At 33.7% G+C, this 24,770-nt stretch overlaps 1 protein-coding gene across 1 annotated transcript in view; it reads right to left on the reverse strand.

The window, feature by feature from the left end:
• LOC126818723 (serine/threonine-protein kinase NIM1) overlaps window positions 1-24,770 on the reverse strand; it is a 32,692-nt gene that overhangs the window by 4,808 nt on the left and 3,114 nt on the right. Inside the window, exon 2 of the mRNA XM_050546263.2 lies at window positions 9,782-10,213. Coding sequence (XP_050402220.2) covers window positions 9,782-10,082 — 301 coding nt within the window. The 5' untranslated portion in view covers window positions 10,083-10,213. The remainder of the gene's footprint in view (window positions 1-9,781; window positions 10,214-24,770) is intronic.

The raw sequence follows: 24,770 nt of genomic DNA on the forward strand, positions 1-24,770 counted from the left end.
GTCATGTCTACAAAATCACTCAAGTCACAGGAAACAAATAGGTCACAGCTATTATTACTATTTGACATTATTAGGCAATAATATGACACAGCCATTTTTATTATCATTTGTATAGATCTATACTGAATACAAACATTGCATGGTTCATTTATCATTCAGGTTAAACAAATCAAGTCAACATATACAGAGTAATAATAACTTATTAAAGGACAATTCCAACATCTACAGAATTTACAATATAATCTTAACATAGAGATCTTTGCTATGGTTGATCAATATACAACTAATTGAAGATGCCAAAAGTGCAAACTAAAAGGACATTATTTTATTGTTACATACCTTAGTAGAGATCAGTAACAGGCCTTCACGTGAAAAAATACCTGGAGAGTCAAAAAAATTTCTATTGAAATTGGAAAAAGGGTAAATCGCTATCCTGAGAAAGCTCTCCTGAATCTCTTGAGGAGAGCTTTTTTGCATTTGTGATAGGAACAGGGATTTTAATCCATTTCGAAACCAACCGGCCAGAATTGGGTCAAATAAGGTCCCGGTATGCGGTCATTGTTTTTTGAGGTCTGTGATCGTTCGCTCGTGCATGTCGCGCACCTGAATGTTGACCGAGGGGAGATTTTTTTCTGCCTTGCTTTAAAATTGAAAATCACTCTCCTTATTTGTAAATCATAGACATATGTATTTTTTTTTTTCAAAAGAGTGTGAAAGACTCGCATTCCGATCGCCGCCATGCTGTCAATGTGAACATTTATTTGGTGTATTCGATTAGTGTATAATGTGATCGCACATCGTAATAAAATTCTGATGAATATGTTGCTAAAAATAGATGGTACCTATGTGTCTTTGGTCAATTTAACTGAATGTAAACTAGAACTCTCGCGAGATGTGAGAAATTACGAGAGATGGCACGGGAAAATTTCCAATGAGAATAATTCCGGAAAAGAAATAGATTATATTTTGATGGAATTGTCAAGCGTTTATGATTATACTGTAAATAGGGGTTGTGTTTTTAAACAAAATTTATACAAGCTATATATATATTTAGAAATGTCGACAAGTATTTCTATTGGAATACTGTATGTAGTTATAGATGATAGCAGAAGTTTGACCAGACCGTACGACTATGAGTGCTATTATTTAGCAGAGGATGTTTATTATCATTCATGTAACCAGGAATGACCCCTTACACGCAGTTATTGATCTTCAGAACCATTTCCTATATATACAACTAATCACTCTCCTTAATATCAGATCATTCTCCTTAATTTCTAAATCCCTCTTCTTATCGAAACTGGGAGAGCTTTTTTAGGGGAGTGATGTTTTTCAATTTGTTCATTAAGGGGAGCTTTTTTCGACAATGACTGGGTATGAAATAGGGTAATTAGAAGCTCCTGTCAACTTTAATATAACCAGACTTCTAAAAATAACTCCCTGTCAGGATGTATATAAAATAAAAAAGAATAAAACTAAAACGCTATTTAAAACTAAATCTAGCAATGCTGGTTTATTGACCTAATTCCAACTGATGCATGTTCCTGTGTTATCGGGAATCGGAGATCGTGATGGAAAAATATTTTATTGTCTGTTTCTCGGGATATTCAGTGTTTTATCAGGGATTATTCAAAGTGACTATTTAAATTTAACTAACAGTGAAACCATAAAATGTATGATCCAATTATTGTTTTAATATCTACCTGGAATTCGTACGGATCGAGCGTCAAAGACGGCACGAATCCTGAGATTCAAAATCCATGCCGAGTGAGATGTCTTCAATCACCATGTGGCTTATTTTTACAAAGGAAACTTGCTGGACCTGTTATGAATAACCAGCAAACTAGTTTTGTTTTTTTTACCAAATTATCAAAATTACCGTTACAAGTGAGCACTAATTACTCGGATTATGAACCAGATGGCTGATTCTCACTAAGGTATGACTGTTATTGTAGCCGACAAGCAAGTTGATTGTCGATATTGAATTTATTTTTAGTTACCGGTATATTTTTCCTGATTATTTTCTTTGAGGGGAGTCAATTTAGACATTGAGATGAGCGATAAAAAGCGCACCTCGACTGACATCCAGACGCGTCCAGGAGAGCGAGCGCGATGACATTCCTTTTACGTGAAGGCCTGCAGTAACAATTATACAGACAATTTCAGCACTCTGAAGACATAAGAGGATATCAATTTGTAACAAACTATTCAAAAGGACAATTTCAAAAACATCAGATCCTAATAAAAGCCTCTAAAGGTGCTATAAATTAAGAAGATTTTGTAAGGAAGGGGAACTGATTGACATTTATAAGATTATATCAAATATACTGAATAATGACTACACCCCAAGATTATCCTTTAATAATTTATTTGCTGAATAAATTGGCAATTTTACCCTTACCTACTCTACTGACCTCTTTATACAAAAGGCATATTTAACATAATAACGATTGTGTAAATAGTAACCCCAATGGACAAGATTTTCAGGTTTTCTCTTAAAAAGGAGTAAAAAATTCTACACCAGGGGGAAAATATTAAAAAATCAATCAATTAAAACAGTTTGAAATCCACTAAGAATATTCCCCAGGTAATCAGTTTGACACTTGCCCCTGGTAAGTCAGTAATCAGACAATAGAATCTAAGTTGATAAATAAATCTGCCCTGATGGTTATAAAGCATCAATATATATTGCAATTATACAATCATGATCTATTCATTCATTGTAGTAATACAGACAGATCCAAGTTGAAAATGATTTAGTAAATCCTACAATGAATACTTATTAAAATAATACTTAGTAGGCTTGTAGTCATAGTGATATCCAAGAATGTTTCACACACAAAGCAATATTTATTATGTACGTTCAATAACTTTTTACTAGAAAATTTGGGATAAATTACAGGATTGTCAATAAATAAATTAAAACCTTATGGTTGGTGTTGTCTGTTTTCCAATCATAGTCTAGCAAACTCTAGCTATAGGTTGATAAGTTTTTAACATACATATAGGGTTCTATTTAGAATAAAATCACTGCAGAATAGCAATTATAGCTTAACAATTTAACTACTGATCAGCATAATCTCTGGAATGGATAACTATAAACATTGTCTATAAAATAGATAATTTGTACACAATTAAAGGGCATATATAGCTTATTCTTTAAGTACTTAAAATAGACAAAAATGGGTCGAAAAGCACATAATATGAATGTATAAGCTTAATATTCAATTTTTAAAATTGTTATTAAAATGTTGTAAGATAACAACATCAACATTGATAAAAATGGACCAATATTAATAAATCTTCATATTGAAGTCTGGCGCACACTACGCGACGACATAGGCGATTTCGGTCCCTGACGATGAAAAATAAAAAACTTGCCTAGTGTGCGCACTCGATCGCAAGCGATATTTCGTCGCCAGCGACCAGCCGTCGTTATCAGACTTGTTTGATACGATCGCCCAAGTCGTCGCTTCATCGGCAACAAATCGTGTAATGTGCTCACCTTGGCGACAAGTTAAGCGACAACCATGGAAATAAATTCACCTATTAAACCAATCATGTTTGGTTATTCCTTTCATGTGACATAACCACACACGAGATTTCTCAGATTTTTTTTTCTGTTGCACGTATAAGTGACTCGGATAATCTAATTTAGCCCTAACTAATTGAAATTAAGTTTGGAATTCTGGCAAAGCTGTCGAATACATATGGTAGGTAGAGTGGATTGTTCCGTCTATATAGCAATGTACTCAATAATAATATAGTCCTAGGATTCATAGATGCTAATTAGAATGGGCGTTTTTTTTTCTCCAGTACCTGTAGCGAGAAAACGGAGAGTGACCGTCAATCACTCACCTGGGCTTATTGGTTGTCTCATCTTGGTTGTTTGTTTGGTAATGAGAGGATTGATTATATTTAGGATTCTCTGGAATATTTTTGGACTCATCCTCACGTAGCTTGTTTTCTATACATGCAAGAGTCACCCAATTTGAGCTAGTTATATATATACTTAGAATACTATAAACACACTGCACTCGACGGGCGTTGTACTAAGATGGCTACACCGCTGCCTGATCATCATGTACAAAACAATATTAATTGAAGTATTCAACGCGATGACGACTAAAATGAATTTACAGGTGCCACATGACGAAGAACGCGACAGGGTGTTTTTTTCCATGATCGCCAAAGTCGTCGTGTAGTGTGCTCAATCCACTTTTATTGAGGCGATATTTGTCGCCAGACTCGTTGCTTAAAGATACATTATGGGAGATTTTAATAGAGAGTTGGCCATTCTTGCTATAACAGTTCAAAAATAGATGATGAAAGAAGAATATATTGAAAATTTCAGTCAAATTACTTTATTCTGAACAAAGTTATCACTATTGTAATTTTTGACTAAAAATTAGGAGTCAACTCTCTCTTCACCGTCTCCGAGAATAGACGATCGTTTGATTGACAGGCGTTACCTCCACCTACATAATCTCGATTATCAAGTAACGTTTTCAATGGCTGTGGTTTGAGACGGGGTTGCAATTCAATTCGTATCACATTTATTTTTACTACAAATTAAAAATAAGACTTTTAATATATAGATAAGAAGCGAAAGTTTGAAAGGAATGGACCAAATCAATGTGGCATATTGTTAGCCTGCGTGTACTCTTGTACTGTAACTGGTAGGCCTGCGTAACTCCCGAACAGTGATCCAATGGAGCTGCAATTCAACTGGGGGTGATGTTAGCTGCGATGTTTATCAATTTCTATAATTTTTCTGTAAATGCAAGTGACAAAAGAGCGTAGTCTATAATACCGACATACAAACTCTCATTTTAACCACAACTAAACATAATATCAAGGCCGTATACATGTATATCTAACTTTCAATCAAATTGACTGACATGTGGCCTCGCTCAACAGCGGTCTTGCTTCGTACAATCTATCATTTAGCCTCGATCTAAAATTATTTCCGGGAGTATGACGTCAACTTAACGGTTAATCTCTGCTTATGACGCCATTTAAAAATTTAATCAATCAACGAAATCCTGTTTAAATCCAAGCCGAATCCAAGCCATCCGTGGGTCTACAGAGTTGATTTTGTGCTTGTTGTGTAAATAAAGATCTAATTTATAATTTCTATGACATCTGAAGCCTAAATAAAGACTTGCAATAATCAGATTTAGCTCTTGCATAATGTATGTAGAATGTGCCAGGCTAAATTAAGACTAAGAGGAATTATCAGTAAGCTGAAAATTGTACTGATTTGCATTTTTGGCATCACTTCTGGAATCTTTGAATCGTTGTTACAGATCAACCATGGCAAAGATCTCTAGGTTAAAATTTTATTTTGAATGTAAAATTAGTTTATGATAATATTGTTCTTGAAATGAACTTCTCATTGAGATATAATTTACACATGAGGGTATATAAAGAATTATTTATATCCGAATGCAAATTACTTTTTTGCTTCAACAGGAATAGAAAGGGAAAAGAAGAAAACTTAATTCACTATCCAATAAGTTACGGAATCTGTTATTGATTGTGTTTCTAATCAATTTTTACCGGAAAATGAAAATAGTTTTCTCTAATGAACAGAGAAAGTGTGTATTCTTTGACAATCGATAATAATAATGGATAATTTAAATTGAGCCCCTTGATTGTGTTCTTTGATAGCAAAAAAATGTTTCTGACGTCAATTCACCACAATGTAGTGTCCTAAATACCAAATACAGATATATGCCGTTCTTCAAGACAAGCCAATTTTTGTTAAAAAGGGTAAGATAAGTCATGGCCAAACCAATAAAGTAAATCATCATTAATCATGTTAGAAAGAGTAGTAAATCATGTCAAAAAGCATGTGATATCACTAGTACTAGTAGTATCATTTCAAATAATGTGTAGTATGTGTGGTAAATCATGTCAAGCATGCAAAACAGAGTGCGGTCAATTATGTCAAAAGGAGTATACACATCTAGTAAATCACATCAAAAATAGTAGTATTTTTAAATCATGTCAAAAAGAGCAGTATTTTGAAATCATGTCAAGAAGAGTAGTATTTTTAAATGTCACAAAGAATATGTGACCCATCACAATGAGGAAATTTGAGTTATTGTTTTTTTCACATTCTCTAACTCATTACCTTCAATTTGATGTATATTTTGTTTGAATCAGGCAAAAATTGACTGAGCTGTGTCCATTTGAAGCTACCTAACTCACAAAAGTAAGTTTTGAGAAAAAGCAAATCAAAGATTTGGTATGCATTCCAAAACAAAATCCCATAGCAACCAGACCATTTATTTGCTTTGTCGTTAAATATATCTTTCCAGGGGTTTTCAGGGGTGCTGAAGACGAAAATCGTAGTAAAAATTTAATCTGACGATTTCCGCCATTTATTTGCTATTTTATTGTTTAATATTTGTTTATTTAGGATTTCGAAGGTGCTGAAGACGAAAATCGTGGTAAAAGCTCTCTTTCCAAAACACATGCAGCATATTCATATGATAGTGTTATACTGAAGAACAATCTATACATTAGTAGTCTATGTTTTGTGTATTATAACTTTTGTGAGATTAACTTCAGTTAATCTCATCAATTAAATAGCACCTTAGTGGCAGCTAGTGGTCAGGAGATTAGGTAATCATCAAAGAAGCCGCAACAGCTGTACGCGTGTTCATTAAACACATGAATTAAAATAAGGTTTTGCATGTACAATAGATTTATTATTATTTTCAGGTACCGCAACGGTATCAATATATGAGTCTCTATAGAAATGTCAATTTCATTGGCAAGAAATGCATACGTTCACTTTCGTGCCGTTTAGCTTTGATGTAATTAAACAATGGCAGATTGTTTTTCCCACTCGAAAATCGTTGCATTTCGGCACGTTGGTCGTTCTCTTTTTTTCGACTCATGGTGATAAGAGAATTTTAAACAATGATATCCAATATGCATTCCTTACTTTGCATGCTGTATGAAGAAGCAACAGTAAACGGAATTCAGCTATCAATAAAATTCTCTTCGAAAAGAAAATTATCGGCCAGTTTGTTTATTTCCATATAAGGCCTATAAATTATTTTTTTAAAGATGAAACGAGATATCAAGTAATCACCGCATGGATTAATTATTCGGAGTAAATAATGAGTCGTCGATGGCTTTATCATTGATCCGTGACAGTTGATTAGTATTACTCAAATAACCTGCTTGTCAATTAATTTACAGTTTTCCGCGACGTGGTTTTGACTAACACTTAACGGCATTACGATCAGAATTAATTTTTCTCTGCCACTTATCAGAGTGAATCGCATGTAGGTACCCAAAAACATTATCGCCAAAACCAAATAACTATCGTCCGCTCAAGCCAGCTACGTAACCATAATGCTTTGCTGAATTGCAGCGGTGTCTGGGCCAATTTTAAGAAATGGGACAAATTTAAGAATGCGGTACTCTTACAAAACGTCCAAAAAAAGGTGTTCTAAAATCTTTTATTGCTATTTTAATCTTTTGTGTCGATAGATAGTATATTTATAGACTCATTTTTGTTGACATCTTAATTTCGATCAAAATCAATATTTTCACTTATTTTGTCTCTAGTTCAAAATTAGATTTCACACATTTTGACTCATTTTGACATACCCAGTCACATATGGTAAATCATGTGAGAAAAAGTAAATTCTTATGTCTAGGTTTGTCAGTCAGGATTTATTCATCATTAACATCCAAATTGATTTAAATTTACACAAGGCTGTCACTTTAACTGTTATCAATATTGTTTTCAGCTTTTAATTGTAATTGTCTTATCTACAGCAGAGTACGGTAATCGATTCTACGATTTCCAATAAAGCCTATTATTATTTACACAGTACCGCGATTTCATGCATACAAACAATAAGATACAGCAAGCTATTGATTATACCTGTATGTTATTACAAAATTTACATCTTTTCATTTTTATATCAGAATTTTCTCTTCTGGATAACATTTTGTCTAATAGAAATAAAGACTTGAAAAGGGTGGATAAAACCAGGGTTCTTAATCCATTTTGAAACAATCATCCAGAATTGGTTCAAATGAGGTCCCGGTAGGAAATGCATTAACTATAAGCTTCCATTACAAACAAAAATAATATTCTTGGAAATTTGTTATGGATAATGTTGTATTCTAATGTATGTGATTACCACAAAAATAACGACAAATAGGTACACCGTTTGAAATTTTTCCATATTTAATTCACGTACCAGCTTGAAAGTCATGTAAAGTAATATTACTGAATAAATTACTGTCCTCGTTTATTTGATGAAACGTTTGTGTTCTTCAGTCGATGATCTAAAATATTAGCATTTTTCTACTATTGCCAGTATCAGAAAATGTTGCAGTCAATATAAGCTGATATGGCATCATGGCATTTCTTCATAACGCAATTTGTAATTTTTCGTCTATCACATAACTAGTCACGTAACTTGCAAAAGTTTTTATTCACTCATCGATGATAAGACAATAGACAAACGGCACAATTGTCATGTGACAACCATAATTGAAATGGCTTTAAACTAAAATTCTGTACGATTATGATATAGCCTTCAATAAAAAACGACAATATTTTTAAGATTAAGCCTTTGTCAGAATGCGTATAAAATAATAAAATAATGGTAAAAGATATTTAAAACTGGTTTATTGACCCAATTCCAACCGATATGTCACATGTTATTGGAATTCGGCATTGGAGATACTATCGGGGAAAATATATTAATAATTTCTGTTTCTCAGTGTATTCTGTGTTTTATTATGGGATTATATTCAACGAAGATTTAAATTTACGTAACAACTGGTCAGTAAATCCATCAATGTATGATCCAGTTATTATTTTAATATCTACCGGTACCTGGAATTCATGATACGGAGCATGGAAGAGGCTCGATTGGAAATCTATGCGGGGATCGTGGGTTATTTCTAAAAAAGCAGCTTACTGAATCTGTTGTTATGAATAATCAGCAAGCTTGTTTTTTTTTTTTACCAGATTATCAAAATTACTGTTAAATGTGCTAATTAGGCTTCTCTGATTATGAACCACATGGTCGATTCTCACTAAGGCATGACTGTTGTTGTAGTAGACAAGCAAGTTGATTGGCTTCTTAACCTGTTGTAATTAACCTGTTGTAATTTAGCCGAAAGTAGATTGATTTATGATACTATAGTGACCGGTTCATTGTTTTACCAATCGGCTAGCTTAAACATCAATCGGCTAAATCCGACAAAAAACAGCCAATTAAGAAAACTGGATAAAACTGACTGGTTTGTATTTCTCCTGTAAAATATATAGATTTCCGCTGTCATAGTAATCATGTTAGGATTTCCACCACACTCACAAAATCATTACTGTTTGTTTTGGATTCAACCAGGAATAAATAATAAACCATCAAGCTTTCATCAATTAAACAGTAGCTTCACAACTAGAGCTTTGAAGAATCACATTACTATATTACTTTATTTGCCATGCAACAATGAGGGTCGTTGACTGTAATGTGATTCTTCAAAGTACTGCTGAAATTGATGACAATGTGGATCAAGGAGGGAGGGAGGGGAGGGGGGATATCGGTCCTCCCATATGGCCCATGTGCTCCTTTTTTGTTTACCGCAATAAGTAACTAAACAGAAGATTTCCAATGAATGATTTATGTACTGTAGTTTTGAGGACCAGCGCTATAAAGTAAAAAATTAAGTTAGAAATTAAGTTCACCAGATTAAATTGGAATGAAAAAAAAAATCAATGATACAGGTAACTTACCTCGTGTCAAAGCATGAATACCCATTTTGACTTGGGAGAAATTTCCACTTCCTAACTCTCCTCGTATTCGATAAAAGCCTATACGCTTTCCTAAAGTTATTTCTTTGGTACATTTTGCATCATTGTTGAGGTCATGGTTCAACCTTTCTAAAGGTGTTAACTTGACCTCAGGTTGACTGTCTGAACTACATGGTGCTGTATTGCCGTTTTCACTGACTATCGGGTGACTTTTTGTACTTTCTTTACTCACATCATTACTTTTTTGCTGCACATTTTCTTCATTATTAGGAGTATCTTTCATCTTATGAACTGTTTACTATGAATGGGGAGATATGATAAAGGAAATGGTGGGATCTCAGTCTATACTGGTTGAAATATCAATGAATTTCCTCCATGCCATACCTGCTCATACTAAATCCTCTTGATGATAACCTGAAATTATACAGAAATATTCCTTATATGAAATTATTTTCAAACCAAAAGTCAGACAATTCAGTGAAACAATAGAAGGCTAAAGCCTAAAGCAAAGAAATGAAATAGAGTTTAATGTCCTAATTTTGTGCACTGACTGCAGGGTAAATAAAGATGAGCATACACCATGCAGTGTGCTATGACTATGAGGGAAATTTTGCGCAGACAGCAGCTCTATGGCCTACTCTTCTCTTATAACAAAATTCCAACTGCCAAGGGTTCTCTTAGGTGCGCAACAATGTTTTTTGTCCCATCCAAACGATTAGACAGCCACCTTCATCCTGTGCTACTGACAAGGGGAAACCACGTCGGAAAATCCTGAGGAATTTTCCAGGCCAACACCATGAGCAAAGCTGACACCCCCAGTGGCTCCCCTTAAAGCAAAGACCAAATAAGTAACAGCTGCTTTCAAATGCAAATAGATCCATTGTCAAACAGGAGGGAACTTCAGAAATGGTATGTCAGTGGTACATAATATATAAAACTACTTCTGTAACAAAGCAAATGAATCCCAAGTTATATTAATAGTTTCAGTCTTTCTAACCTCCAAGGACATCATTTCTTTTGTTTTTCTTTTTTTTGTCACTTCAGAATGACATGCTTTACCTTGCACTTACCTTTAAACAAGGAATAAGACTAAAGTTACATTCACCTACATTTATCCAAACTTTTTATATGCATCTTTTATATTGGGATAACAATTACTGATCACATTGTCAAAGTTTGGTCAATTGTAAAACTGCTGTCTACCAGTTTTATGCTTTGATAACCCTTTGTAGAAACGGTCTTCAATTGTGTAACAAATTCAAGATATCCTAATGGCACCTGGTGTTAATCCTGTTCTTTTAATTCAAATGTTTTTCATCACATAAAGAAAATGGATTATTTCTCATACTATTTCTCAATGATCACAACCTTATAGGTAACTAACAAATGACTATTCCTAAATTCTTAACAAATATTGCTGAAAAACAAAGTAAGGTAGGAATTGTGTACCATAATAATAGTATGTTACCCAAAATCATTATAAACTTTCAAACAACAAACATGGTTTAAATGGCACAACAATAACCATAATAGTTTACCACATGTCGACACATTTTGTCCGAGATATTCTGCAAGGCCAGGTTTTTTCTAATTACATTAAGATAATTAACACAATTACTTATAAAATAATCAGGGTATAATTATAAAGCCTATTAGTGCAGAAAGATTGCCTATATATCATCATACTGACTTGGCTGTTTGATTTGCATTTTTTCACATTAGACAGACAAGAGATCAATAAGTTTTTAGTAGAATACAAACATGGTTGCTAGGCTGTTGGAATAACTTTTGACTATATAATTTCTACCTGTTCACGATTCAAGCTGCATTGCATTAAAGATAGGTTGCCAGGCAACAAAACATACGCCCACAGCAGCTAAATCGTCCTAGCGATCCTCAAGGGTTGTCGCATATTTATTCCTTTGTAGGTAATTGGGGGCCTTTACAAGACAGTCCCATACATATCAGATTATAAATTTTGTCGTTTGAGGGTTTACAAGGTTCTAAAAACTGAAACAAGGGTCTCAACTCTGAAAGTAATCTACAGAAATTGTTGAAATTTGACAGGCTTTTTCGTTTTACTAATTTCAATAATGCATACAGATGACATGATCACTTTTGTCATTCAAACGTTCACAATCACCATAACTCTAGAAATTATTGACGGAAATTGCAGAAATTCAATAGACCTGTTTCACAAATTTGATGAATATAAATTTCATACATATCGGATGATAACTATCATCAATCGAGCATTAACAAGGTTTAACAAAGTGAAACAAGGGCCATAGTAAATTGCTGAAATTCAATAGGCTTTTTCGTTTCACTAATTTAAATCATGCATATAAATTTCACAAAGATCGGGTGATAACTTTTTGCGTTAGAGTGTTCACAAGGATCAAAAAAGTGAAACAAGGGCCATAACTCTAGACGTAATAAACGGAAATTGCTGAAATTCAATAGGCTTCTTCGTTTCACTAATCTAAATAATGCATATAAATTTCACAAAGATCGAATGATAACTTTTGGCGTTGGAGCGTTCACAAGGTTCAACAAAGTGAAACAAGGGCCATAACTCAAGACGTAATAAACGGAAATTATTGAAATTAAATAGGCTTCTTCATCTCACTAACGTAAACAACATATATCAATTTAAAAAAAATTGGATGATAACTTTTGGCTTTAGAGCGTTCACAAGAAATTGTGGACGACAGACCGACAGACGGACGGACGGGGGCGACGGCAATATACGTCCACATTTTAATGTGGGCGTATAAAAACCATCAAAGACTACTTTACTTCTTATCTAAGCATTTTTATTATCTCAACCTAATTAACTGTATAAATAATTTAATCAAGATTAAAACTAGCACAACATTGCTTGTATCGTACACTCATTCAGATCTATCAATCTGTTTAACAAAGATTGTACAAAAAAACTTACAAATTTATTGATAATTACAAGCTAGCAGAAGACAAATATAATCCAAATTGTTGAATAGCAACAGACTATAAAGTACTAAAAAAATTTACAAAGAAAAAAAAAACCATCCCACACGGTTTTGTCACGTATATATCATCCAAATTTTGTTGAAAAATCAATAGACCTAGACATCTTCCTGATATGGTACAGAATAAGGCACAAATATGGCATAATTCAACATTTATTGGAACACATTCCAGATCAAAGTTGGGTAATCTAGACCTAAGAAATACATTTTAGATAATAAAAACATTATGTCTAAATGTACAAAGCTGAGCAGATTTGAAGACAGACATATATCTCCATAGGATTATGTAATTATGTGTTGTTACAGTAAGCCTTTTTTGAATATGCTAATGAACAATATAAATAATATTCAGGAATTGATCAGACTAGCTCAAACTGTACACGTTAGAGTACCAGTAATAATCCATAGATATCATAATTATTATCCTTCAGCTCCTTCAGACATTCTTGTATTGTTCCAACATAACCGAACTGATCAACATGTAATGTACAATCAAATTCAAGCCATTAATTGGTGGCAATCATATAAACTATATTGATCAATTATTCAATAATACCCATTCTCAGCAAGCTCATTACATTTACACACACTTTACTTTTTGGCTCTATTCTTTCTGTAGAAGTCTGTTAAAAGGTCTAAGTTTTGGCGGTAACTTCTACTTTAGTGGAAATTCTGGTAAAATTTAAATTACTTTTCAAGGGCACACATACTAAAACCCATATATCTTATTTTCTTATCATGTCTACTAATATCTTATTTTCTCATCATGTATATTACTATAAGCTTACTGCAAAAACAATGAAAAAAGCGACATGAAATCTATGCAAACTAAAAGAGATTGATATTTGAAATTAATAAGATCATACATTTTTTAAAATACACACCCAATGGCAAATGGCACACCTAATTGATACTTAACCGTAGAGATTGGGGTCTGATATCATATAATCACCATCTTGTTATGTTGTTATCATGGACAATAACATTGATTACCCATTAATTAAATATCTATGATTATATTATTGTCTTGAAGGATGTTCAGTTTGATGATTTCTATTTCCTAAATTATTCTGAATAACAGTATTGCATACTGAAAAACAATAATTTCTTTATACAAGTACACATAAGACTCGAAGAGCAAATTGTTTACATGTCAAGATCATAAAATACCACAAAGGCTCATGAATACTTAATATAATTATTGCTTTTATACGCCCACATTTTCATGTAGACGTATATGGAGGCAGACCACCATTAATTTCCCCATTGACTTCAATGTTAATTCTGGCCTCTTTGCCCACCTCCAACTTTTCCCCAAATTTTCGTTGGGCTGAATGCTTTTCACTACAGACAGAGGAACAAATGGTCATGTCTTTGCACTAAAATTTGTATGAGGTTGACCACCAAAATTTTGAGATACACAAACTTGAAGAAGCATACTAAAAACATGTAACTAGTTGCCGTACATATCGCCGTAGCCAACCTGATAACCCTGTTATCCTTCCACCTCAAAATCATGAATATTTACCAAAACCTGGCAGAAAATGTTAATTCAAACCCTCTTCGTCCAGTCTAGACCAAAAAATCAACAAAAATGGGCATGCAAAAGGGGAGAAAAGAGAGAGAGAGAGAATTGCTATAAATAGACGAACTACAATTCGTGGGTTCCGAGATGGTGAAATTTAATGGTGGTCTGCCTCCTATATGGTTTTATTATAAGTTCATATATCATCAAAATTCTTTTCTTTATAGCTTCACATTTATTTTTGCAACATTATTATAATACAGAATCAAAAAAAAAAATTACTGCAGAAATAGTGACCCTTTAAAGTTATGTACTGTTTTGTATACCAGATTGCAGCTCAGGTCCATGGGCCTTTTGTTCTAGAATTGAAGATTCTTTCTTAATTTTGTCGAAATGTGAGTTCTGCGAAAAGATTTAAAGAGTTTCAAACAAGTCACATCAAAAATATTCAAAATATTGGAATATTTTTCAAAAATTGACTTTCTTTTACCTTTTTCTACAAAATGGTCCATTTTTGACACTTTGTATGCCTCAAAATGCTAATATTTCCCTATTTCTGGGAAAGTCTGAGATGAAAGGCATTTATTTCTAGAAACCTTGGCCGGTATACAGGAAGACAAGCTGGAAAATTGTTGCATTGAAGGTAACTGTAAGGAACTATAATGAAACCTGTAAGCCCACCCCCTAAAAATGTTGGTGTGGTAACAAATCCCACTTGCGTCCACATAAGTAATACTTTTGATGGAATATGGCTAAAAGCCATGTTCTTCTATCCCTGGCTTATATACATACATATAAACACAGTTAGTTATAAGAAGTATGAATTATTTATTAAAATATGGATTGATAAATGTAAAATAAATGCCGTATTTAGGTGACAACCAGCCATTCTAATAAAAGGGTCGCAAAGCACTATTTTTTTTTTAAAAAATGGGAATATTTCATTTTTTAAAATACTTTAACAATCAGAGGTATCCTTGAAATTACATAGTGTAAATATTATGTGGAAGCAAGTTGTTTTAATCTTTACATCAATGTCCTGACAAAATGATATGGAAAAAGGGAGTTCTGACATAATTCATAGCATTAAAGGGGTATGAAAAGGCTATTAATTAATATTTTATTGCCCTGTAAGTGCCACATTTTAAAAGATCACCACAAATAATAGATTTACATCCAAAATGTAAAACATTAAGCTGCAAAAAACACATCTACAAAATATCCATTTTGGGGTATGGACTCATTTGGAAGAAATGTCATAGGATTACATGTTTGGCCATAAACAAAAAGTCTTAGAAATCCTTGAAATCTTATATGTAACTATTTGTTTGTGTCAAATAAAATGCTTGGTTACAATTCAAGCACAAAATCCAATTACTGCTAATTTGGAGTCAACAAATGTTCAATTGAATATCCAAATATCATGTTCAAGAAAAGGGGTGAGGTGGGGAGGGTGAGCCAGTCTAAATGAAATGAAGAAAGAGAAATTTCCCTGCAAACACATAGATTTTACTTTCTCGAGAAGGGAAATGCAACAATTTCAGGTTTTGAAAGATTAAAATTGTGTCAAGCCAGAGGAAAACAGCAGCAAAATGCAGTTCACTCATGTTTTGAAAATTCTAACACACCTAAGCAGAACATAATTTGACTAAATTTCTTAATTTTTAAATTTTGGACAAACACATGAATACTTTTTCAATATCTGACAATCACATGGATCCTTTCCAAGTTATTTAATAATAAAAATAAAGACATGCAAGACATTTTGGTTCATTTTACAACAGATGAATAATTAAAATTTTGACAGCAATATTGGGGGTAATCTAAAGAATTTCAGACAATTTATCATGATTTTTAGGCAAAATTGAGTGAAATTATGATGCTTTCTTCGCGTCTAACCTTTATGATGCAGCAAAAGTAAAAATCATACATTAAAATATTTTCCACTAATTTTGAAAAGTAAATAAACACTGAAAATCACAAAATTTTGACTAAAATCAAAATTTCCCCTCCCAAATTTGTCAAATATTTTTGAAATTTTACCATTTCACTTTTTTTACTATCAAAATGCCATATATCACATTTTCTGACAATTTGGAGATCATATCATCAAATTTAGGCCTTTCATAAACTGTCAGGTTGTTTTCATATAGGAGGCAGACCACCATTAATTTCCCCATTTACTTCAATGTTAATTCTGGCCTCTTTGCCCACCTCCAACTTTTCCCCAAATTTTCGTTGGGCTGAATGCTTTTCACTACAGACAGAGGAACAAATGGTCATGTCTTTGCACTAAAATTTGTATGAGGTTGACCACCAAAATTTTGAGATACACAAACTTGAAGAAGCATACTAAAAACATGTAACTAGTTGCCGTACATATCGCCGTAGCCAACCTGATAACCCTGTTATCCTTCCACCTCAAAATCATGAATATTTACCAAAACCTGGCAGAAAATGTTAATTCAAACCCTCTTCGTCCAGTCTAGACCAAAAAATCAACAAAAATGGGCATGCAAAAGGGGAGAAAAGAGAGAGAGAGAGAGAATTGCTATAAATAGACGAACTACAATTCGTGGGTACCGAGATGGTGAAATTTAATGGTGGTCTGCCTCCATATTGTCGTCGCCCCTGTTTGTCCGGACGTCCACAATTTGTTTGTGTACACTCTACAGGTCACAATTTTTATCCGATTTCAACGAAACTTGAAATATAAGTTTATCCCCAAAAGATCTCGGCTGCTTTCGATATTGGCATGTATCGGATCGAAACTTCATGGATTATGGCCCCTGTTTGTACGCAAAATCACGTTTTAAGCTTGTGGACCCTATAGAAGTCACAATTTTGATCCAATTTTGATGAAACTTGAAATGCATGTTGGTTGTTTTTGATATTCGCGCATATTGGATCAAAACTTCATGAATTATGGCCCCTGATTGTACGAAAAATCACATTTTTAGCTTGTGGACACTATAGAGCTTACAATTTTGATCCGATTTTGATCAAACTTGAAATGCATGTTTATAACCCAAAGATCTTGGTTCCTTTCGATATTCGCGCATATTGGATCGTAACTTCCTGGATTATGGTCCCTGATTGGTCGATAAATCACATTTTTAGCTAGTGGATTCTCTAGAGGTCACAATTTTTTTTTCGATTTTAAAAACCGTTTAGATCACTATTCCACTATAATGAAGGTTGAATTGGAATTTTGGGAAAATCAAAATGAAACTGCCAACAAAATGGCCGCTCTTTGTATGCAAATTGTATATGAGTATGTAATTCAAAGGTTATGGACCCTCTAGAGGTCACAATTTTTATCCAATTTTGATGGAACTTAAAACATATCTTTATATTCCCAAAATCTCAGTCCCTTTTGATATCTGCGCATTTCAGACCATAACTTTCTGGATTATGACCCCTGATTGTACAAAAACTCATTTTTGTTTTTAGCTTGTTCTCTATCCATTTCTTGCAAAATGTGGGCGTATCCTGCCTGGCAGCCACTGGTTTTCATTTTCAGAGCTTGTACCATGATCATTGTAAATTTGTAATTGCCTTATTTCCTTATTATTTAGCAATTTCTTTTGACATAGGGTATTTGTATCATGAAATTGACTTTATAATAATAAATTAATTTTCTGTCCTGGAACACAACGTTTGTATAATTTTTGTTTGTTCCTTAAAAAGTACACATCATTTTTTATTTCGGTCTACTTTAATAAGGACAAAACAAAATCAATTATTAATTCTTCAAACAATACATGGATAATTAGGATTATATCTAAAAAAAAACAATTTACAACGCAAGTCAACAGCATCGACCAATCAAGAATAGATCTTTAGCCCCTCAAACTTTGAAGACAAATAATAATGTCAATTTAGAAAGTATTATTTTCAACTTAGGTCAAAGTTGTACTAAGTAACTGGTAACATTGAGTTTGGGTCTCAAAATATGACATTATCTTATTTCAATAATTCATTTACACACAAGGGTATTGAGCTCTTTCTATTATGAAAAGTGAGAACCCAGAAAAATAAAACCACAAGGACAGTAAGGTTATGGGAAATAATGCCAATAAGACAACACCAAGGCTGATGTCTCGCACCTGAATAGTTATCATGCTACATAGTGTCAATCAATCACACTGCTTATCACTCTACTTGGAGCAAACAGAAAATGAACATAATCATTCTTAGTGAAGCTACTGATGTAATGAAACTATACTCTTACTTCCGGTTCATTGAAGATATGAATAGCCAAGTGATAATACTTCAAGTTTGATTTGTAATTAATAACGCTGTAAAATGACCAATTTAATTACATTGGAAGGTGTATAATGATCAAATAAAGTCTTGTTGGCAATAAAAATGATGGAAAGTGTTAGAACTACTACTAGTGAGTATTGTGAAATGATAGCAGACGAAATATCTTCAACGATTCAAAACAATATGTCGGGTGATACACCTTGTGTTATTAGTAATACTAGTTAAGCAGTAGTAAGAAGTTTTATTTTAATCCCTTCAAGTGCCTGTATCTTGAGTTTCATCAATGTCACCCGATTAGAATCAAAGTTACTGTCTTCAAAAGTCTCAACCAATCAATTTGTTTATCTCTGCCTGGCATTAGCAGATATTGTGCTCATACTGATTCATCATATCGATCTCAGGCAAGGCATGCATTTACCTAATAATAAAGAGCTACATCAAGTATCAACATTTCAACATTCTACATATTCTAAGCAAAAAATGCTCATCATTGAACTTAGTCAAGGTACAAGTCTCCACGATCAAAACTGCACATCACACTGCTTTACCCAATAAACAGAAACACGGTTTAAACATCTGAGCTCAATTAAGACAGAATTATTGTGACCAAATAAGTTTGACGGACAGACAGACAAATGGACTGACCCTTGACTCGATGCAAAATCAAAGCATGATCGAAATTAACTGAGTGAAAAATCGCAAGTTTGAAAAACAATTCACAAGGTTTTCGTGACAGCAGCAATTACTGTTGTAAAATAAGTCCTGAATGATATTTATTTACCTCACTATGTAAAATGGATAACCAGCTAAATCCTCTATCATTTAAATAGAATTGTTATTTAAATACTATGGTTATTAGAAAGACAAGCCCCAGGTTTGAGAGCATGACCTTTATTAACTCTGTCCATCAAAAATAAATCAAAGGTATAAGAAAACTGGTACATTAATGATTACAATGACTGTAGATAACCAACCATTATATAATATTAATAGCTGATAATTATGATAATAGTTTACAAATTATTGACAGTATAATGTCTTAACACATGACACAATTATATGGAATACAAGTTACTTGAAGAGTTTATTTCAGCGACATTAAGGTCCGATATGCACGAATATCGAAAAGAACCGAGATCTTTGGGTTATAAACTTACATTTCAAGTTTCATCAAAATCAGAAGAAAATTGTCACCTTTAGAGGGTCCACAACCTTGATATACCATATTTTTACTCTATTTGAGTGGTACGAGGCGCGGCCATTTTGTCTGTCAGTTTTGGTCCGATTTTTACGAAATTCGAACTCAACCATCCTTAGGGTGTAAAGGTGATATATTCAAAGTTTTTTTTAAATCGGATAATAATTATGACCTCTAGAGGGACCTCAAACTAAAAACGCGATTATTCGTACAATCAGGGGCCATAATTCAGGAAGTTACAATCCGATATGCGCGAATATCGAAAGGAACCAAGCTCTTTCGGTTATAAACTTACATTTCAAGTTTCATCAAAATCAGAAGAAAACTGTGACCTCTAGAGGGTCCACAACATTCATATACCATATTTTTATGCTATTTGAGTACCATGGGCGGCCATTTCGTCTGTCAGTTTTTGTCCGATTTTTATGAATTTCGATTTCAACCATCCTTAGGGTGTAACGATGATATATTCAAACGGTTTTTGAAATTGGATAAAAATTATAACCTCTATAGGGTCCACAAGCTAAAAACATGATTTTCCGTACAATCAGGGGCCATAATTCAGGAAGTTACGGTCCGATATGTGCGAATATCAAAAGGAACCAAGATATTTGTGTTATAAACTTATATTTCAAGTTTCATGAAAATCAGAAGAAAATTGTGAACTCTAGAGAGTCCACAACCTTGATATATCATATTTTTACGCTATTTGAGTACAAAGGGCGGCCATTTTGTCGGTCAGTTTTGGTCCGATTTTTACAAAATTCGAAGTCAACCATCCTTAAGGTGTAACGGTGATATATTCAAAAGTTTTTTTTAATTCGGATAAAAATTATGACCTCTATAGGGTCCACAAGCTAAAAAACACGATTTTTCGTACAATCAGGGGCCATAATTCAGGAAGTTACGGTTTGATATGCACGAATATAGAAAGGAACCGAGATTTGTGGGTTATAAACTTGTATTTCAAGTTTCAACAAATAAGGATAAAAATTGTGACCTCTATAGGGTCCACAATCTAAAAACGCGATTTTTCCTACAATCAGGGGCCATAATCCATGAAGTTACAGTCTGATACATGCCAATATTTAAAGGAACCGAATTCTTAGGGAGATAAACCTATATTTCAAGTTTTGTTGAAATCGGATAAGAATTGTGACCTGTAGAGTGTCCACGACAATATACATCCACATGAAAATGTGGGCACATAAAAATAGACCAAAAATGATACATGGTGGTGTTAGCCCCAGATATTATTTTTCATTTTCAGAGACCTTGTTCCATAACATTTTTAACCGTTTGGTAGCCACATTTGATTTTACAAAAAATCTTCGAATTGATATTCAGCCACCATTTTGATTCCGATTTTCAAAACCTTTTTTTTTTGTTTTGAACCTACTCCAAAGGGCAACAATCCTTAGAGAGCCGATTGTTGAACTTTGATTTCGTTTACTTCCAGTTTCACTTTGAATTTTCTTCGACTTTTTAATTTCTATCTGGTGATGTAATCTATTAATGACCTTTTCATATATGATGACCCTCATGACCCTCATGTTGATGTGACGTGGCTTGATGTTCCGTCTTGAAGTATAACTTCCGGTTTTATTAAGAGTTCAAAATGACAGGTTTTTCCACTTTAACCCGTTAAGCGTGACGTTTCTAAATTGTTAACTACCCCCTATTGTGTAATTTATTTGACGAAGTGACGAAGAACTATGTACTATGTTATAAGAATAGGTTAGGGAAAATACCTCCAAGGCGTTATATTACGCGCTACACACAGTGTGAGTGGCAGTTGTCCAGGACGTAATATAACGACCTACACACTGCGATCATTGGGAATTCCCCAAAGTGACGAACTATGTTCTAAGAATAGGTTGGGGAAAATACCTCCAAGGCGTTATATTACTCCCTACACAGAGTGAGTGGCAGTTGTCCTGGACGTTATATAACGACCTACGCACTTAATGGGTTAATATGTATTGTATCTAACTCTACTCAATAATGCATGGTGTAACTTGATTGTTGATGTGACAAGGCGTGGCCTGAAGTACTGAAACATGTCAGTACTCTTTGGAGTTCTAGTTTTCATTTTTTTTTACAAATTGTTATTGTGTTCAAAAGTCTCAACTAATCAAATTGCTTATCGCTATGCTTACCCTGAGCAGAAAATGCTCATTATCGAACTTAGTCAAGGTATTGATGTGATAAAACTATACATCAAGCGTGTCCCAAAGCATCAACCAATCAAATTGCTTATCTCTGCTTACCCTAAGCAGAAAATTCTCATCTTCCAACTCTAAACTCCATCAAGGCATTCACCTAATAAACACCTACGTCAAGTGTGAACATTCTAGCTCAATTAGAATGAGAGTTATTGTGTTCCATTGAAGTCTCGGCCAAATAAATTGCCTATCGCTCTGCTTACCTTGAGCAGAAAATGCTCATTATTGAACTTAGTAAAGGTTTTGATGTAATGAAACTATACACCAAGTTTCATCACTCTCACTTAATTAGAACTAAAGTAATCGTGTCCCAAAGCATCAACCAATCAAATTGCTTATCTCCGCTTACCCTAAGCGGAAAATGCTCATCTTTGAACTCCATCAAGGTATTGACCTAATAAACACATACACCAAGTTTGAACATTCTAGCTCAATTAGAAAGAGAGTTATTGTGTTCCAAAGAGTGTGACGGACAGACAGATGGACGGACAGGGGCGACAACAATATACGTCCACATAAAAATGTGGGCATTTAAAAAGAGTAAAGTTCCGAGAATGGAGCCCTGGGGAACACCAGCAGTTACACCTGTGCCTTTATCAACTGCTGAAAGAAAGAAGTGATTCATGTCAATGAGTTAATAGATACCGGTAGTTGAATCTCCACACATAAAGTGGCTTTGAACCTTTGTTAGTGTTGCATTTTCCCGAAAGAAGGTGAAGACGTCACTATATTGTTTTGAATTTTACCCTTTTATACTATTACTAACCATTTCATTTTATAAGCATATAATCTTCTTTACACAGGTTAAAGTTGACTATTATACACTACCACAGGGTAATACCAGGACTACACACACAGAGTATAATTTATGAATGGATTATCTTTTTCTTGTGGATTTGTGAAGCAGACCCACTGTCAATGATAATTTATGAATGGATTATCTTTTTCTTGTGGATTTGTGAAGCAGACCCACTGTCAATGATAGTAAACCAGACTTTAACTTAAGATTAAGATTAAAGAGTCTAAAGTATATAAATACTCATCACCTGTAGACAGTAAAATACATGGTTTCAGATGATCCACTTAACAGTGGTATAAAGTTGTCGTCAGTTCCAAAAGCATCGCACAATAAAGCAGTTGGTAGTCATTCTGACCCTGCCTTTTATACTGTAACATGCCAATCTTATAGAATTGAAAATAATTGAGTAAGCCTACTGCTCATGCTGTCAATCACCATTTCTGTCAATTGCGACAAAAATATAACTGTGGCAATAAAATTTCAATTTAAATCTGTCCATTGTAGGAGCATTTAACTTTTACCTTTGTGGCGATTTTTTTGTTACCGTAGGGTTATTTTTCTTAAAAAAAAAAGATTTCAAAGCATTCCTTATCCATACCGTTCTGTCGTTGCATATTTTTTCTCTTTCAGAAATGAAATATTTACAATACATTGAAATCTGATTACAAGTAACAACCAATTTGGTTTCTAGTTCTGCCCATTCTAACATTTAGCATACAAAATGTTTAATATCTTCCTAAGTGTGCCGCAAAATTTTGAACGGCACACTAAGAAAATGCGAAAAACCACATGATCCCAATTGAGTATTCACTGGTGTCTACTGATAAGTTCATAGTTGAGTTTTTCTTTATTTAGTTTGAGTCATTTTATATGTCTATGACTAGTCTCTGTCTACGGTTGTATGCTGTCTAACTTAACATGTTTTTATTTTGCAAGATTCAAATATTTTTCATGTATATTTAGCCAGGTTTGCCGCTATTTTTTCATGTGTTCCAAAGCGTGACGTTGGCAAAAAAAGGTAGAGAACCACGGGTTTAGAGCGTCCACCAGATATTCAAAGTGATCAAGGGCCATAACTCTGGCAGTAATTATTGGAAATTGTTGAAAATCAATAGACTTCTTTATCTCATGACCTTAAACACGGTGCCGTGTATGAATTTCAAGTCAATTGGATTTCAGCCATTGACAGTGTTCAGCTTATCTGAAAGGAAAACCTGGATGTCAACCAAATTTGATAAGTATATTCTATGCCTTCAAGAAATCTCTATCGTGTTCAAAAGATTTTCCAAACACACATAATGTTCAAAATTTACAAGGTTCATCCTTTTCGAGGAAGTAACTAAAGGAATCTCTGGAAATATAAATATTTAATCACATTACATGGCAATAAAAAGATTCAGCAGCAGAATGCTGGTCATGAAAACATAAGGGGACAGTGCATTGAAAATCAAATTTGTAAAAAAAATTTTTTAAAACTGTAGCTGCTATCACGTTAACAAGGTTTCATTTTTCAGAGATTTTCTTACTTCAAAATTAATTGATTAACAACTGTCAATGGTTCTTGTGTGCTTCCCAGATAAACATCGGTCCTGCAAATGACACTTCTGAAATTTCTTCGAAACCCACACTGGGAAGTGGGAACACAATCAGCATGAGTTAAGTGCACTTACCACTTAGCCACCAAGGCTCACTGAATTTCTTTATTGGTACTATACTTAGCAGTTAAATGGTACAGTGGACTCTGTCACATCCTTTTTGAGGAAGTAACTTTATTGTATTTTATTTTAAATTTATTAATTACAAACACTATGCTAACTAAAGAAATCTAGCTAGCTACGAAAACGTAGCTAAAAATGTTGAGATATACCGATGTTCTTGTTTTTAGCAACGATTGGATGCCTTGAGCTTCACCTGGCAAACTTTAAATGGAGAGAAAAGTCAACT

Source organism: Patella vulgata, chromosome 4 (assembly GCF_932274485.2).
Source record: "Patella vulgata chromosome 4, xgPatVulg1.2, whole genome shotgun sequence".
Lineage (NCBI taxonomy): Eukaryota > Metazoa > Mollusca > Gastropoda > Patellidae > Patella > Patella vulgata.